The sequence below is a fragment of the Schistocerca nitens genome, chromosome 5 (assembly GCF_023898315.1).
Source record: "Schistocerca nitens isolate TAMUIC-IGC-003100 chromosome 5, iqSchNite1.1, whole genome shotgun sequence".
NCBI lineage: Eukaryota > Metazoa > Arthropoda > Insecta > Orthoptera > Acrididae > Schistocerca > Schistocerca nitens.
The window spans coordinates 28,127,322-28,146,665 of NC_064618.1; the positions used below are offsets into that span (position 1 = coordinate 28,127,322).

The 19,344-nt window shown below is 42.5% G+C and overlaps 1 protein-coding gene across 3 annotated transcripts in view; it reads right to left on the reverse strand.

Moving 5' to 3' along the window:
- Positions 1-19,344, reverse strand: part of LOC126260801 (uncharacterized) — a 386,456-nt gene that overhangs the window by 146,015 nt on the left and 221,097 nt on the right. The window contains exon 1 of one of the 3 annotated variants that reach the window (XM_049958162.1): positions 3,641-3,683. The exons of the other annotated variants lie outside the window; for them this stretch is intronic. Coding sequence (XP_049814119.1) covers positions 3,641-3,676 — 36 coding nt within the window. The 5' untranslated portion in view covers positions 3,677-3,683. Of the gene's footprint in view, positions 1-3,640; positions 3,684-19,344 lie in introns of those variants that run through there. 3 annotated transcript variants of the gene reach the window in all.

The window sequence follows — 19,344 nt, forward strand, 5'->3', positions numbered from 1 at the left end:
ATAATGTACTTACGCGCACGCAAGGACATTTAATTTTACGAAGAAACGGACTGATAGAGCAGCGATTATTGGATTGTGTCATGTACAAAAGAAATATCAGATGTAAGTCATGTATTTGTCAATGTCTACAAGTTTAAAGCCAATTTGTTCAAAATATATTAATATTTTACAATGGAGTAATTTTCTTCTTATTCTTTTCTTTTCTTTTCTTTTATTCCATGTACGTAGTTAGGTTTAGTATGTGCTCCTTGGACGACGACTTGTCCTTTACTACGCTTCACCGGAGACGGAATTCGTGGCTCTCTTTCCTTCAAGGATGATGAACTACGTGGCTCGTCGACACCTGTTTCAGTGTCTCTTTCCTCTGTTTAGCACGTATCGTCATTGTACAGTGTCCGCACAGTCGAGCGTGCGCGACACCACACATTACACTGACTCACCTTGCAGAACCGCTAATATTTCATCTACCACTTCTTTCTCACTCTATGAAATGTCTCGGCTTCCTTTCTGACGAAATGTAAACCGCTGTTGTAGATATTATGCTATGTTTGCTTTGTTATCGTTGCCATTGCTCTGCTTTGTATTACCACCACTAGCACTGTAGCACCATTGTGAGTTACGCTCCATAGCTTCATGCTGTGCTAACCCCTGGACACCTCCAGTCAAGACCCTGTTGCCATTAGCAGGCGATATTGTGGGTGCATGGGGCGTCGAATGCCGTAAACATCATTGGCCTTTTGCGACCTCGAACTCAAGGGGCTCCTTGTAAGTTTCGTATCGACTGCGATATCGTCAACAGAATATTTGCATTCGATAATACCAAGATTAAGATAACTCTTAATGAATATGCTCTTTCGAAGAAGAAGTTCAGCTACCATTAACATCGTACTGCGGAGTACAGTCATGGAATATTCCTTAGTCTAGTAGAACATCCTTCCAGACACCAGAAACTTGACGGCTTGTGTGGCCGAGCGGTTCTAGGCGCTTCAGTCTGGAACCGCGCGATCGCTACGGTCGCAGGTTCGAATCCTGCCTCGGCCATGGATGTGTGTGATGTCCTTAGGTTAGTTAGGTTTAAGTAGTTCTAAGTTCTACGGGACTAATGACCTCAGATGTTAAGTCCCATAGTGCTCAGAGCCATTTGAACCATTTGAACCCGAGTAGCGTGGGTTAATTTTTCAATATATGACAGCCTTATTAATAATTCGACGTTATCTTCAGCGTATTTAAGAGGTTAAACCAGTCTCAATTTTATTCCTTTTGGAATGAATGGCACAAAGTGTTTCTAGACAGAATGCAAATATCAAACGTTTCCCTTCGATGAGGTCATTAAACTAGCCATAGTGTCGAATGTGCCAAAAACTGAGTTATTTGCAAATGTAAATGACATACTATTCGCAGTTAAACCATAAGTCTAGGGAGCATTGATATGTACTGTGTTCATGAGATACCCGTTATGTTTTACTAGAGTGGGTTTGGAGAAAATTTTCAGGAAACCAGCGTAATACGCCCCTCAGAAACATAGTCCGATGAAAATTACTGTGATAGTTGCTGTCCGTCGCTTGCCGCTACAGTTTTGGCACATCCGCTCCCGGCTACCGCCCGCTTATAGGCGACACACAAACACGTCGGGCCACCTCACAAATACTGTAAATGAGTACAGAGGAACAGTGCCGGAAGCGGCCGCCGCGAGGTAAGACGGAAACGGGAGGCGCTCTGTCGACAGCCGGCTATTCACTGAGCTGCGGCGGACGACGCGTTGTGTGGCCTCGTGTCTCAACCTGACCACGACCTCGAGATGTGCGATGCATCCGAGGAAACGCTGGTGAGCAGTTTGCGGCAGAACTGAAATCGCCATCGCTTTGTTCACGGCGTTTAAGGCTAACCTCTACAAGCAGCTCAAGACGGGAAAACTTGTTAACTTCTTTGTTTGCATTGCCATCTCCCGTAGTAAAATTTCGGTTTCTGCGGTGAAAGCAAACTGTAATTCCTCGCTGTCATTGGTTCCAAAAAACTATCCTAACACTGTCTGCACGGGCCATCGCGTTACCAACCAATGACCGGTCCTTGGTGGAACTCGGTTGCAGACTATAGGCGAGACAGGCAGATTCCAAACGAAGAAAAGAGTGTTGGGAAGGAAAATAACAGGAAATAAAAAAGTCAGTAGGATGACGTGGTAAATCATAAGAAATAAAATGATATTACATTTGAAAATCATATTAAATTTAAACCAATTAATTGACTAAACATGATAAGCAAAGGCTTTTGATTACACTTAGAAAATCAAAAAGTTTCGCTGCAGTTGAACCTTCGTTCTTTTACACATCACGTTTATCCGCTGACCACTACGCTACGCCATTACATTCTGAAGTACGCTGTTGTATTTGTGACTCTGGTGTCCCAGTCGCATCGACTAACTGACAGCCTTCAAAAATTCGACGTCGTGCGAAACTTACGTAATGCGTGCCGGTCTCTGTGATCGAGATAACCGTATAAAGGACACTGACTCGCGTCTTGTGTGGAATAATCCAGAAGTTTTCGGGTAGTGCTGTGTATGAAACGTGTGTCTTTCGTTAGCATTCTTGTGTATGAGTCTATGTGTGTGTGTGTGTGTGTGTGTGTGTATGTGTGTGTGTGTGTTTGTGTGTGTGCATGTGTAGTTGTGTGTGCTTGTTGTTTATGATATTATTAGCATGTGTGATGAAATAAGAAATAAAAGGGCCAGACCCAGAATACGGCATCCAAACACGTTGAGGAAGAAAGCCAGACAAGTAATTGGAAATGAACTGACTGTTGTGACAGTGTGGTGACGGCGAACGATTCGGTCGTGACGTTGAACGCTCTGTTTGGAAGGAACCAGCTACAACGCGGCGTGAAGCGTCGACTATAAAATAATGTTAGTCGGACTATAGAACGACAAACCTCCATGAATCGATCTGTTTCCAATTGATGCCTTACCACATGGGCACCAGTGGCAACAACAGTTGTGACGGAAACGTTTCAATCAAGTACTCTCCATTCTGCAATGAACACTGAACAGCATACTAGCAACTGAGCCAAGGACAGATTAGTGACAGCATGCAGCGGAGACAAGAGCTTTCGAGGAATTTGCCTCTAGGCAACAGTGCATTATGGTCTCAACTGGAGGGATACTCTCACTGACAGTAAGTTAGGAATATTTCACATGGTTAATAACAAAGCGAATTACGTGCTAGACTCAATATCTCTCCGCATTCCAATTACTACGTGGATTTTTTAGTTGTGTGCGAAAGGTTCGTACAATAAACAATAACCACAGCCTTAACGTTCGGAAAAGTTCTAACTCAAACTACTTCTAAGGACGTGGAACAAACTTGTTTTTAAATCGAACTGTAAATTCATAAGAATCTGGAAAAGAGAATCTACGTATTACTTCAAACCTTCACTCCTTCGGCGGGTCAGAAACGTACCGACATGTTATACATGTCTTATTTGGAGCAATATTACGTCTGACTGCTGCGTGTCCGAAATGTATACACAGACGGAAATGTTAAGGATTTTACAGCTTAAAATACGATAACATTAAACATAAACTGGCATGAGGAAGAATGCCTCCTCTGATATTTCAGAACAATGGGCTGGAAATACTAATGTGACTTACCAGGAGCACTGTGAAAATCACCACCAACTGACTCATGTTGTTACTGTATTCTCTTCCATCAGACGCTGGGTGCTGGCCTTATATATCTTCCCCGTATCAAAAAATTATCGCAGGACCTAGATATCAGAGTGGTCCATACGAGCAACCTTAACTCTTCTCAAGAGTTTCCCACTTGAAGCTGACAGATGAAATACATTTGATCCCTGCTATTAATTGGAGTCTTCAAAACTGATAAGTATTATTTCACTGTTTTAAGCCAGGTGCACGGATTCTGATAGTGGGAACAATGCTTTTTTCTTAACGAATGTCCGAAAAAAATTTGCTTCAGTTACATCATATCCGATTGTACAAACCAGTCAATAAATTTTCTTCCAGATAATTCTCCACGTTTTCGAAAATTGAATAAATTTTGTATGGTTTAGCTGAATTATAATTAACAAGCTGTGATATCTCCGAGAAAGGAAAAATAAATCTTCAAAACACCAAATTTATTTGTGTTATTTACGGAACCACATATTCACATATAACACGCTATTGTCAGTCAGTTAAATTCGCGGGAACTTATCAATCTGTGCATGACAGGCAAGGACAACTGTGGACCATTTGATGAAGAGGCAACATTTTCAGAGAAAGTAAACAATTTAATTCGCAGCTGTTTCACGATATTTTTTTCTACTTTCTAATGAATTTCTCCTTTTATATCCGATGGTTCCCCTCTCCCCCTCCCTTACTTTTCTTTGTCTTCGTTATTAGAAAAAATCTGCTCCAGTTTCTGTGGCTTCCTATCTGTAAATATTTCTTCAAACCGTTTCCTCGTCGTAATGTTGTTGACTGTAGTAGTTGCACCGTGGGATATCATTTTCTTAATCATGGTTTTGTACAGGGGTAGATATACACGTATTTCTTTGTGCAACATTACGGATTGCGTCCCAAAGGAACTACTTTCTTTCTTTGTCGTTTATCGAAGTTTCATCCCATTTCATTCACTGACGGAGCTGAGAAGAAAAATTCTTTACCTGTCTCTGTGCGTGGACGACGGAATGATTGACAAAATATGCAATGAAGTAAAAGAAACACCCATTATAGTAAGGGAGACAAAATTCCCATTGTGCTGGGGGACTGCAATTGGACAGCAGGAAAAGGACTGGGGGAAAGGACTGGAAGTGGAAGTCACCTCGTGGAGTTATGCAAAGAGCACTATTTTATCGTAGCTACCGCCTGATTTGCGTATTGTGAAAGTAGAAGGTATTCGTGGAAGAGTCTTGGAGACACTGGAAAGTTTAAGATTGATAAGACAGAACTTAGAAAGTGCAAAGATTAGGCATAGCAGGAGTCCCTGAATAACACAAGGGATATTAAATCTATGTGATGAAAAACGATAGTATAAAAATCGAGACAAAATATTATACAGGCGTTTAGAAATGAGAGTAACAGTTGCAAAACGCCGAAGCTAGAAAGAAAAGAGGAAAAATATGAAACTATAGAATCATGGCATTGAGAAACACTGGTTCTCCATGAAGTGAAATTAAAGAAACCTTTGGAGTAACTATATGAACATCCAGAGCTCAGGTGACAAGCAAAGACCTTATTACTTGAAGGTGGAAGGGATGTAAAAAATAATTATATAAACAAACCTGAAGAAGAAGTTAGGTAAAAGGAAAAGAAAGTTGATGAAGATGAGGTATAGGATCTGGTATTTCAGAAAGAATATGACAGCTACGGTCGCAGGTTCGAATCCTGCCTCGGGCATGGATGTGTGTGATGTCCTTAGGTTAGTTATGTTTAATTAGTTCTAAGTTCTAGGCGACTGATGACCTCCGAAGTTAAGTCGCATAGTGCTCAGAGCCAAAGAATATGACAAAGTATTGAAAAATGTAAGTCGAAATCAGGCACCTCTGACACGAAGAAATTAACAACCTCAACACTCAAGGAGGAATCACAAGTTTCGTCAGAGTTGAAGAGTACTAAAAAGAGTTTCGTGTAGAAGAATGGAACAACTGCTAGAAGATCTCGGGGAACATAGATCTGATTCCGAGGAAATACTGCAACAACCTATTCAATACTGACTCTACGAATTACCTTAGAAAATAATTAGAAGAAAGGGGAATCTACATTTGTAGTACTTAAAAAATAGAAAAATCTTTTGGCAGTAATGTCTGTTACACAATTATCGAAGATAAAATACAGTCAGCGAAATGCTATCTGTAACTTGTACAGAAAGCATTCGGCAGTTATAAATGTAATTACAGGGAATGACTTTAAACAAAGTAAACAGTTTATACAGGATGACTCATGACAAGTCACTCACAAATTAAAAACTTTTCTTAATGAGACGTAGCCGGCCGCGGTGGCCGTGCGGTTCTGGCGCTGCAGTCCGGAACCGCGGGGCTGCTACGGTCGCAGGTTCGAATCCTGCCTCGGGCATGGGTGTGTGTGATGTCCTTAGGTTAGTTAGGTTTAAGTAGTTCTAAGTTCTAGGGGACTTATGTTGAGTCCCATAGTGCTCAGAGCCATTTGAACCATTTTTTTAATGAGACGTAGCTTCGCTCTTTACTTAACTAAGGGCTCAAATTATTTAGCATAGACAGCAAGAGACATTTACAATCCCCGTTCGAGAGATAGATGAACAGATGAAAGTAAATTCGATGATATGACGCTGCATGCTGTGGCGATTCAATGACGCGTATTGTCAAGCATAGTTAGGGCTACATGACAGACTGCGTCATTCAGTGTTCTCCATGGAGAGAAATCAGGAGGAGTTAAATCAAGAAACCGGGCCAGAAATCTTGCTGCAGCATTCCTTCCTATCCAACGGTCACTGAACTTTTCATTCTGTACTTCCATCGAAACACGGGAAAAGTAATCATTCACTGAAGGCTTTCACGACCGGATGGTACTGTTGTTGATAAATCTTCCGGGTTATATGGCCGTGGTCCATGGAATTTTTCTATTCCTAACGTTTCGTTCAATACTACGTTGGACATCTTCAGAGGTAAGGCTGGTCCTGCTGAGTCCAGCTGAAATATTCCATGGACCACGGCCGTATAACCCGGAAGAATTATCAACAACGGGAAAAGTAATCTGGGAGATCGCCGTGTTGCAACCACATCATACACTGTCTCTTAGACAGTGCTACCTCTCCTTAGAAGAACAGACGGAATGTTCGTAAGAAAGTGTGCATACGTATTTCGATTTAACATCCCTGGGGTAAAGCAAGGTCCCACAATGGAATTTCCTATGACACTGCATGAACAGTTTAGCTCCACGATCATTGTTGTAACTGACGAAGCCAGAGCGCATTTTCAGCTGCCCAGGACCTCTTCTGGTTAAAGGACTTTGATTTCTGTGTGTGGAGTCCTAAAGCATCGATTGCAACCGACCAGCGCAGCGACGCGAAACGACATCAAAGAGGCGCTGACCTGCTCGCGGGCAGCGCCACACCTCCAGGCAGACAGAGCTCAGCGCCTGCTGCCAGCCGCCCGTCGCTGGTCCGCCCCAGACTTGGAGAGCATCAGCACTGAGTAGCAGGAAGACGATACTTAGCCTGCCTTCTGCGAGTAGAAGTAATCCGTGTTAGGAGGCACAGAAGCACACGCCGTAACTTAAATAATGGTTCTCTTCTTTGTGGGTATAAAGTATTCAGTTAATCCACAACTGGTTTGTACAGATTATTTTGGATTCCTGCCACCGACCATAGTAGCTTCTCTCGTTCCTCGTCTGTGTCGGTGCTGACCCCCACAGTAGCCGACACCACACCTGACGCTGCGGGTTACAGGACCGACGCCGCCTTAGCGCTACGCCGCTCCGTCATAGCGCATCACTAATATTTCTCTCTTTTCTTTCAGAGACGCACGGCAGCTAATTGTTCTTTCTTTTACCTTGGTTCTGCCTATAATTAGTTGCGATCCAATGCAGTTTATTCAGTTTCAAACCCACCAAATGTCGCATTTGATGATGGCAGTCCAGCAGCTCACTCATGCACGAGATGCTGCTGCACCAATTCCACCACAAAGGCCAGCCACATTCACGACACACCTTCTCTCATTTCACCGTTCCAAGCGCTCGACGGACAGCAAGAGGAATGGAACGAGTACTACGCTCAGTTCGAAGCTTGTTGTGCTATGAATCGAGAGCAAAGTAGTGTGAAACTTTCTTATTTCTTGTCAGCGGCTGGCATGGAAGTTTACCACCTTGCTCAGAAGTTATCCCCAACTAGTAGGCCGGAGTTACTAGTTTTTGAAAATTTAGTTTCTGGCCGCACTAATTACAAGGATCAGGTACAGGTTGCTGCAACTTGTTACAAGTTCATTCGACTGCGAAAAAAGCCAGAACAGACGTACCGCCAGTGGGTATGACACGACGGTGTCGTTTTCAGTGTAGCTGTGAACAGTGCTATAGTGGCACAATCATTCGTGACGCCATTACGTGCTATGTGCCAGACAGTACGATTTAAAACAAATTCTCAATCATTCTGATCCCACTTTAAAACCATAACACAAATATTGTAGGCAACATAGCACGAAACAATAATTTACTAAAATTATGTACACTATAATACTCAGCACAGTCTGATGAAGGTGCGTCACACTAAAGTAAAAATTCTGAACCCAGTCAAAGCTAGTCAGTTCACTAACCAAACAGAAGTTTAGTCATGGGTCGGCTGACAACCCATTAGATCACGATAAATGAACATAAAGATTCTGAAAATCGGGGTTTACTTCAAATGGTTCAAATGGCGCTGAGCACTATGGGACTTAACATCGGAGGTCATCAGTCCCCTAGAACTTATAACTACTTAAAACTAACTAACCTAAGGACATCACATACATCCATGCCCGAGGCAGGAATCGAACCTCCAACCGTAGCAGTCACGCGGTTCCGGACTGAAGCGCCTAGAACCGCTCGGCCACCACGGCCGGCCGGGGTTTACTGTCCGGTGATCGCTCTTCCATAGTTGCAGGACTACAGCTGCGACAACTGCATCACTGGTCGAGTGAAGCTGTGCACCGACATTTATCTGCGAACCGTGGGAGGACGTCCATCTGCGAACTATTTTGCGGACGGAGGGTTAGTAGAGTGAGCTCTCTCTGTGATGACTGACTCAACTTCTGTCTGATGGTGAGGAGTATTTGTGAGTCGTGTGGCAGAAGAGTCGGTACGTTCCTGTAATGTGCGACTCCACCGTGGCGACTGAGCGGAACTGCGTGCGGCCACGGCGCAGCATGTCTAGCGTGGCGTTTCTCTTATTTGGGCGTCCAGGAATATCTCTGAACTGATCTGTCTCTCTCTGTGCCCTCGCTCTGGATCCTCACCTCTCAAGGAATGCTTCATCTCCGACTGAGGCGATACTGCTGGAAGCATGGGCCTAATTTCAAATCCCCGAATAAGCGCAACTGATATACAGCTGAAGTTTTCAACAGTCTGGCCCAAGATATTTATCCGACAGCCTACTTAGTTAAATGATGCCCTACACGAAATCTTCACCTTTCTTCGAAGATTCTGTCTCTTTCAGAGAGTAAATGTTCAACACTATTTCACGAAATTATACGTCACATAAAAATCGTGTATGTTAATTGTTAATCGGTTTTCACAGTTCATTACTTTATTTAAAGTGTCTTCCAATTACGAATAACGGCAAAGGACACGTTGAAACACATTTGAAATACATTCTGGAATAAATATTATACAATGTGCGCCTGCTATTTCCCCCATCTGCCCTCAGAAATGTTTATGAAATGTATTCGCAGTTGCTAATACGAACAAGCATCACCTGTATAATGGAATGGCGACAGGCAACATTGCGCCGGCTCGGGACTCGAATCCGTATTTCCCGCTCATCGCGAGCGGCCGTCTTGAGATTTGGCCATCCGAGCAGGACTCACGGCCAGACACAAACTTCCATATTTTGCCAGCCATGTGTCCACAGCCTGTACTCACCACAGCCTGTACTCACATACGTTATGTGTATTCCCGTACAGGGGAGATATTTTACGTGAAGATCGCTTGCCCGGTGTCGCCGGATAAATACGATATTGCCGTGCCTACGTTATTCGGAATATCCGCCGACACCGGGCAGCGACTTTCAAGTAAAATGTCTCCCCTGTACGGGAATATACATAATGTACGTACGAGTACAGGCAAGACACAGCACAACCAGGAGCACCTCCGTAGATGTCCAACGTAACCTTGGACGAAAGGTTAGGGATTGAAGAGTTCCATGGACCATGGCCATACAACCCGGAAGCTTACACAGACTACAATGTAGGCTGCAGGGACTTACGTTGAGGGAACATACCTTTGTATGCCATGCGTATGCAGACGATCTGGTGTTTTTAGTGTGTACATCAGACGATGTCCAAAGATCGCTGAACTGGATTTCCCAATATGGGGCCATAGCCTGAAGCCGCTTGAACTTGGAGAGGTTGGGAGTGATTGTCATCAGCAGTGGCTGAAGGAGAACTTGGCTCTGGACCCACTCTAGGATACGGTCAAGTGTTCGGAGGTTATCTTTACATGTGACAGTCGATGGAAGGCACACCTTAGCTGTATGTGTCTCCTACAAGGAATACATACGGATGTCCATAGCAGATTGGTGCGATCTTTGAACATGGTCCAGCAGGTGGCTTATGTCAACATGTATCTGGCGTCCAGGATACCCCATCTCACCATGGGCTTCCTGATGCTGCAGACAATAGCAGGCAGTATACAGGCAACCTTTGGTTACTTTGTCACAGTGGGAATGATCGTCAAAGTACGATACGACATGCTCATTCTCCTTATCACAAAGGGCAGTCTTGGAATGATCAATGTGCGTGTTAGAGCAGCTGCTTTGTTCGTCGACATGATGATGAAGTTGTGGGACCACTGCCAGCGTAGTTTCACAGGAAGTCTAATTAAAGAATTTATCCCCGCATCTCAGGAATCACCCACTGCAATCGCGCATGTTTCGCCAACACTATCTCGCCTAAAGGAGATTTATGTGGGCTCCAGTTATGTCATCTGCCGAGTCAGTGGCTATAGTGGGGCAGTAATGTATATTGCCGTATGGTGCGAGGCCAACCCCGAAATCGAGATGAAAGCCTTAGTTACTTGGCCAGTGGGCTGGCGTTCAGTCCATGGTGCTCTTTCAGATTCTGACGCGAGAGCGGCCAGGTATTTGGTGATCAACCGCAAATATATGAATCACCAGAACCTCCATTCCATACGAATGGCGAGTTCTCCGTTAAGTCCCATGTACTATCTATTTGATACGGATGAACACCATCTAGAATGTGGGTCTGCTGTAGCGTGATGGAGGTTGACGAGACTGATGTTGCCCCTCATTCAGCAAACAACCCCTACAGCAGTGACTCCAGCATCACTTCTTATCCGAGATATGATGTTTTATCCAGATACTAAGATAAACGCCATGATATGGTTGAAGGGTGATGATGACAAATAGTTTCTCGATTTTTGGACCTTCCTATTGGAACTATTCACTCTTCTACGACGCGACTCGTGCTGCTTCCAATACTTTGCTAATTATCTGGGCAGTGTCTTCTTAGACCCTCCTCACAGTTGGGGTGTGTCGCATATGAAAAGTTAGTCTTATGTGCAAGCTAAGAAACAGACTGGGACAAGTGACAGAACCATATGAGCCCTTTCTTCGTACAAAGGTGGCTGGCCGCAATGGTGGGTTTGAAGGATCCATTGACACTTTATCGGTGATAGCAGTAGGTGTAGGGTCAACCATTGGTTCCGCCAGATGGCTGGCCTTAACGTTCTGTTTATGCTTTAATTTTTTTGGTGTAGTTACTTTCTTTACCATAATAGAGCACCACTGTAAGAATACAGATGTTTTGTTTGCCTGCCTCCCTGCTCAACACAAAAAAAAAAAAAATGTTGGAAGAGGAATGGTTCCAAGACGGGAAGGGGAGGGCATTGTGACCAAGCCTCGGGTTTCGATCTCTGCCCACTCTGCTTCCATGGGCCTGCTCGCTTGCATGTCCGAAGGAACTTTGCATCGTAATTCGGAACAATACAGGTCCTGCAGTATCGTAGAAACATTCATCAACGTCAAACACTAAATTCAGTAATCATCAAATTATGTAAGAGAGAGACTGGCGTTTTTACAGACTCGTTTTGTTTTTGTTCGATACCGCCATCGCCCATGCCCACACCCACACCCTGGTACTTGTTCCCCGGCCGCTGTGGCGGGCAACAACTTTTCTGAAACATCTGTGTACCAAGCCGCTTATACGTGACTTAATTTAAGGTCCCCATCCGATAAGTTAAAGTTACTCTGTCCAAAATGAGGTGTGTCCCTGACAGATGTCCTCATTTACAAATCTTATCTGAAATTAAAAAAAAAATTTTTAATCTATAGTACACTGCACGCGAAGTAATAGCCCAGTTGTTTGAAATTTGACTAAATAATAAAATGGCGGACATTTGAAACAAAGATTTAGTTTGTCGTGTGCGTCTCGTCACATTTTTTTTCCAATAATGAGTAAATGAAAATAAAAAAAAATTGCCAATTAGTCCGTACAGACTTGCCCGAGGAGTAATTTAGCCAAATTTCAGAAAGATATGTTTATTAGTGTACCTGCACTCCAACTTGGGGTATAGTGAATTTCAAACTGGTGGCTCTGAGTACAATGGGACTTAACATCTGAGGTCATCAGCCCCCTAGACTTAGAACTACTAAAACCTAAGTAAGGACATCACACACATCCAAGCCCGAGGCAGGATTCCAATCTGAGACCGTAGCAGCAGCGCAATTCCGGACTAAAGCGCCTAGAACAGCTCGGCCACAACGGCCGGCTTCAAACTGGTGGAATGGATTGTGGCACAGTGGTAAAGATATCTCCCATTTAGATGAATTACTCCTCGGGGATGTCTGCAAGCAGTAAAAGTTAATTTCTTTTATTTTCATTTATTCACAAGTTACAACAAAAAACGAGAGCAAAAACCAACGACAAAACAGCACCTTGCTTTCAGGTGGCCCCATTTTTTTATTTTGCCAAATTAAAAAAACGGTGGCATTAGTCCGTGCACGATATCCTATAGATTAAAAAATGGTTTCTTTTTCTTTCAGATAAGATTAGCAGACCGCAGGACTTTCATCATGGACAAACCTCACTTTGGACAGAAAAACTTTAACTCTTCGGATGGGGGGCTATCTGATGGTGGAATTTAGTTTCAGAAAATATTGTCCGAGAATCAACAAACGATGCACAGAAAGATTTACATTAATTGGTTTATTAGTTGTTAAAAAGAAATGGGATCGTAAAGATCCTTCGTATTACGGCTGACTGAGGAGTATGGACCCTTATCCTTGTCGCTCATCAACATTCCCCTTTGCATCCTCCTAGCCTTATTATCACAGCGAGCAGAATAGGCATACGCACGGTTTGCAATGGCGGACCTCCACACTGGTGACGCGGGCCGCTCTGATTACAGCTGTGTGCTGCTCGTGTTGGCGGACGCAGCGTATGTGAACTGCGGAGGGCTACTCACGTCGCTTCACGTCTAACAATAACACGGAAAACATTTTACCGGAGACATCAGAGAAAAATATTTCATGGGTCAGCTTTGAGTACGATCGTTTGTTGTGAGCCCCTACAGGACCCAAACCGAGGGAACACTCGGTGTCTTCCACTGATTCTTAATTTCTGCTTGACATACTTTTTTTTGAGTCATCTGTCTGGTATGATGCAGCACGTCTCTAATTTATCTCCTGTGACAACCTCTTCACCTCAGGATAGCACTTGCAACCTACGTCCTCAATTATTTGGTGAATGTATTCCCATCTCTTTCCTCTACAGTTTTCTCTCTCTACAGCTCCTCTACTACCATGGAAGTCATTCCCTGATGTCATAACAGATGTCCTATCATCCTGTCCCTTCTCCTTCTCAGTGTTTTCCCCATATTTCCTTATTCTCCGATTCCACGCAGAACCTCCTCATTTCTTACGTTATCAGTTCACCTAATTTTCAACATTCGACTATAGCACTACATCTCAAATGCTTCGATTCTCTTCTCTCCGGGTTTTCTCTATGTCCATGTTTCACTACTATACAATGCTGTGTTCCAAACGCATATTCTCAGACATCACTCGCAACTTCAGAATTGCCTCTCTGGTGCCTTTACCTTTCCTAAAGCCAAACTGATCGTCATCTAACACATCCTCAATTTTCTTTTCAATTTTCCTGTATATTATTGTTGTAAGTAACTTGCATGCATGAGTGTTAAGCTGATTGTACAATAATTCTCGCACTTGTCGGCTCTTGCAGTCTTCGGAATTGTGTGGATGATATTTTTCCGAAATTCACCTTGTTTATCGCCAAGCTCATACGTCTTACACACCGTCGTCAATAGTCGTTTTGTTGCCACTGCTCCAATGATTTTAGAAATCCTCCAAAGCTCTCTTCAATTCTGATTCTAATACTGGATCCCCTGTTTCTTCTAAATCGACTCTGTTTCTTCTCCTATCACATGCGACAGTGTGTCTTCCTCCTCATAGAAGGCTCCAGTGTACCTATCCGTCTCACCTATGCATTTAGCTGTGAAATTCCCGTTGCACTCTTAATGTTACCACCTGTGGTTTTAATTTGACTTTCGTGTATGCTGACTCAGTCCTTCCGACAATAATTTCTTTTTAGATTTCTTAACATTTCATCATAGCTTCCCTGCACTTCCTGTTTATTTTGTTCCTCAGCGTCTTGTATTTCTCTATTTCTGATTTTCCCTGAATATTTTGTACTTCCTTCTTTCATCCATCAACTGAAATATTTCTTCTGTTACCCATTTTTTTCGCCGTTATCTTCTTTACCAATGTTTTTCTTTCCAACTTCAGTGATTGCTCTTTTTAGAGATGTTCCTTCCTCTTCAACTATACTGCCTACTGAGCTATTCCTTATTTCTGTATCTAAGATTGCTGTATCTAAGACTTTAGAGAACTTCCTGGATATCTTTTCGTTCCTTAGTAGTTCCGTATACCACTTCTTTGCCTGTTGATTCCTCCTGACTAATCTCTCATACTTGAGCGCACTCTTCATCACTAATACATTGTGGTCTGAGTCTATATCTGCTCCTGGGTACGCCTTACAATCAAGTATCTGATTTCGGAATCTCTGCCTGACCATGGTGTAATCTAACTGATATCTTCCCGTATCCCCTGGCCTTTTCTAAGTTACCCCCTCCTCTTCTGGTTCTTGAACAGAGTGTTCGCCATTAATAGCTGAAATTTATTACAGAACTCAATTAGTCTTTCTCCTCGGTCATTCCTTGTTCCAAGCCCATATTCTCCTGTAACTTTTTCTTCTACTCCTTCCCCTACAACTGCATTCCACTTCGCCATGACTATTAGATTTTCATCTCCGTTCAAGTGCTGTATTACCCTTTCAGTATTCTTATATACTTTTTCTGTCTCTTCGGCTTGCGACGTCGGCATGTATACTTGAACTACGGTTGTCGGTGTCGGTTTGCTGTCGATTCTGATAGAAACAACGTTATCACTGAACTGTTCACAACAACACGCTCTCCGCCCTGCCTCACCATTTATAACGAATTCTACTCGCGTTATACTATTTTCTGCTACTGCTGATATCACCCTATACTTATCTGGCCAGAAATCCTTGTCTTCTCTTCATTTCACTTCACTGACCCCCACTATATCCAGATTGAGCCTTTGAATTTCCCTTTTTAGATTTTGTAGCTTCGCTACCATGTTCAAGCTCCTGACATGTCACTCCCCGACTCGTAGAATGTTCTCCTTTCGTTGATGATTCAATCTTTTTTTTTTTATGGTCACCTCCTCTTGGCAGTCGCCTCCCGGAGATCCGAATAGGGGACTTTCCGGAATCTTTTTCCGATGGAGAGATCATCCTGACACTTTCTCAATTACAGGCCACATGACCAGTGGATACGCGTTATGTGTCTTTCGGGCAGTGGTTTGCGTTGCCTTCTGTATCCTCATGCTCTGTCCGCTCCTCCGCCCTCTGTGACAAGCCCGTTGGCAGAATGAGGCTGACTTCTTATCTACATCTACATGGATACTCGGAAAATCACATTTAAGTGCCTGGCAGAGGCTTCATCGAACCACCTTTACAATTCTCTATTATTGCAATCTCGTATAGCTCGTGGAAAGAATGAACACCTATATCTTTCCGCACGAGCTCTGATTTCCCTTATTTTATCGTGGTGATCGTTCCTCCCTATGTAGGTCGGTGTCAACAAAATATTTTCGCATTCGGAGGAGAAAGTTGCTGGTTGGAATTTCGTGAGAAGATTCCGTCGCAACGAAAAACGCCTTTCTTTTAATGATGCCCAGCCCAAATCCTGTATCATTTCTGTAAACCTCTCTCCCATATTTCGCAATAATACAAAACGTGCTGCCTTTCTTTGAACTTTTTCGATGTACTCCGTGAGTCCTATCTGGTAAGGATCCCACACCACGCAGCAGTATTCTCAAAGAGAACAGACAAGCGTAGTGTAGGCAGTCTCCTTAGTAGATGTATTTTCTAAGTGCCCTTCCAATAAAACGCAGTCTTTGGTCAGCCTTCCTCACAACATTTTCTAAGCGTTCCTTCCAATTTAAGTTGTTCGTAATTGTATGTAGTTGAATTTACGGCTTTTGGATTAGACTCATTTATCGTGTAACCGAAGTTTAACGACTTCCTTTTAGCACTCATATGGATGACCTCACACTTATCATTATTTAGGGCCAACTGCCACTTTTCGTACCATTCATATATCTTTTCTAAGTCGTTTTTCCAGTTTGTTTTCATCTTCTGATGACTTTATTAGTCGATAAACGACAACGTCATCTGCGAACAACCGAAGACGGCTGCTCAGATTGTCTCCAAAATCGTTTATACAGATAAGGAACAGCAACTACATTGGCGAACGCCAGAAATAACTTCTGTTTTACTCGATGACTTTCCGTCAATTACTACGAACTGTGACCTCTCTGACAGGAAACCACAAATCCAGCCATATAACTGAGACGATATTCCATAAGCACGCAATTTCACTCCGAACCGCTTCTGTGGTACAGTGTCAAAAGCCTTCCGGAAATCCAGAAATTCGGAATCGATCTGAAATCCCTTGTCAATAGCACTCAACACTTCATGTGAATAAAGAGCTAATTGTGTTTCACAGGAACGATGTTTTCCAAACCCATGTTGACTGTGTGTCAATAGACCGTTTTCTTCGAGGTAATTCATAACGTTCGAACAGAATATATGTTCCAAAATCCTGTTGCATATCGACGTTAATGATATGGGCCTGTAGTTAAGTGGATTACTCCTACTACCTTTCTTAAATATTGGGGTGACCTGTGCAACTTTCCAGTCTTTGGGTACGGATCTTGTGGGGCGGCGAGTGTATTAGAAAAATATGATTGCCGTATAAAAGCTTGCATGTTGAATCAGTTTCTGGCTATTAGAATGTTGTTAATGCTGTCTTTCGCCGTTCTCAACACTGGCGCTCTAGTTACTTTTTAGGCCCCCAGAAAGTGATTTAACAAAACGTGAAGCCTGTAATTAGAGTTCCTAGTGCCCACTTCATCTGAGAATCCCATTATAGCTGCAGCGTATAGCCCTGAGGAACTAGGAGATTGTCCGGGATTTCTAATCAAAAACGATTTTCCAAAATAGTTGAGTATATTCTCAAAGTCACAAATAAAAGACAAGTATCCCTACAACCTAACTAACAGAGCAGTTCAGAGTCTAATGCGCTGATGCAACTATAAATGTCCGAATTAAATGTTAAAAAGAATGCTCGCCATAATTTGATGAGAGTATCTCATCAAACGCCACGCTAAATTATTGGTAGAATGTCTGTCCCGCGACGGCACGTGAAAATACGACAATACGCAAACTGAAGCTAGATAATGAAAATCATCCCAGAATTAACACTTCACTTGAAATGATTTCATGGTTACGCGTATCTCTAGTAACTTAATACGGCACCCGAGGCTGTTTGTCGCAGTGATACCGACGCGACGCGACTGCCGACACAGATGGCGTGTTATTCAGCGTCTGGAGAGAACTGGGGCCTTCCTTCCTCGCGCAACGTTCTTATATATAAAGCCGCGGTGCGGACGGCTAAGGGAACGCCTGATCAAATCAGCTCTCCCGACTAGCCGCTGGGCTAGTAACGCACCACTTCAAGTTACATAATAAATTATAGCTTCTCTTGCTGATGGCCGATGAAGCTCTTAATTTAACTGTGCATTCAGCACGCAGGTAAGTATTGATAATAAAATTTTGACGTGGCTAACTTAAATATTTTGGGCGAGAGAATTAATTTAATTGCACTGCACGCAGCAGATGAGCTCTGAACTGTCCCTTTTGAGATCCGCTATCGCTATAATTTTATAGGTATTCAAAAGAAACTTTTCACATCTTCATAGTCATAGCGGACCTCCAACCTATTTAAATCTAAACATCCTAGCCTTATTTCTTAGCCTACTTAATCTATCTTGCTTCCTTCAGTTTTGAGACGAAAACCACAAAATCATGAATTTCCACTAAAATCTTAATTTGTGAAATCCAAAGTACTGTTTTTATTCAATCATTATGAAAGATGAATCTAAATATAAATTTTGAAGTCTCTAGCTCTTTTCTGTTGCGCCAATGATTTTTACAGAAAAACGTCCAAATTTCGGAAATGACTTAAGTTATCGAATTGATATTTAACACACATTAATTTAGCATTATTCCTGACATGCTAGAAAAGTTTTAGGTCATTTGCTTGATTTTTAAGGTATTGCGCAACATTTATGACGTCAGAGCTAGTTACAGCAGACTGGCTGGCACACAATTGAAAACTGATGTGAATTTACTACAGCGTGAGTAGGCTGCTTCCCTACATCACCCTCTACTTAAATTTTTTGTTTATGAATGTTAATGAATGAAAAAAAAATTAATTACAAAAAGGGAAGCAAGAGTACAGTTTAACTCCCTATGAAAATCAAAATTGAAATGTAAACATGTAGAAACATGAAAAGAAAACTGATTACCTACATTAATTATTTAAATTGTGGGCATGTTCACTGCCTTATTAAACAATGTCATTACTCAAAATTTTAAGCAAAGTCAATGAAATAGTCTGGCATACATATTGCCTTAGACAAAGAAACACATGCAAATTGAAAAATTATGAAAATCTTAGATCCATTAAATACATTAAATACATTTTTACATACACAAATTCAAAGAAAATAACATGATACATAAACAGCTGATTATCTCTTAGCAGTCTTTTCTAAACCTGAAAGAAAAGTACACAAATAATTTTTACACACATGGTTGTAGCCGCTTTGGCTGGCGTCCTACACTTCCATTCACAAGGGTAGAGGAGGGGAAGTTGCTATGGTGTGCGTCCTTCACGTTCTCTCTAAATTACATGGGGAAAGGGGAGGGGTCACTGTGAGTTGTGTCCAAGTCACTCCACGCTTTCACGCAGTTACCAGGCTGCCATTATCTGGTTTGTCCTGTGGAACAAACAAAAAGAGTGCCTCAGACTCTGTTCACTTAATATCTAAGGGTGGGTCACAATGAAATGGGGATATATACATTTTATCCTTCAATATGTTGCTGGAACAAGTTAACAGAACTTCTTCAGTATTACTCTCGTGGTTACTTAATTGTCATAAAATCGTTAAACAAATGGCTCAAAACGCCTTTAGTCATGTACTAGAGAAAATTTATGCTCCT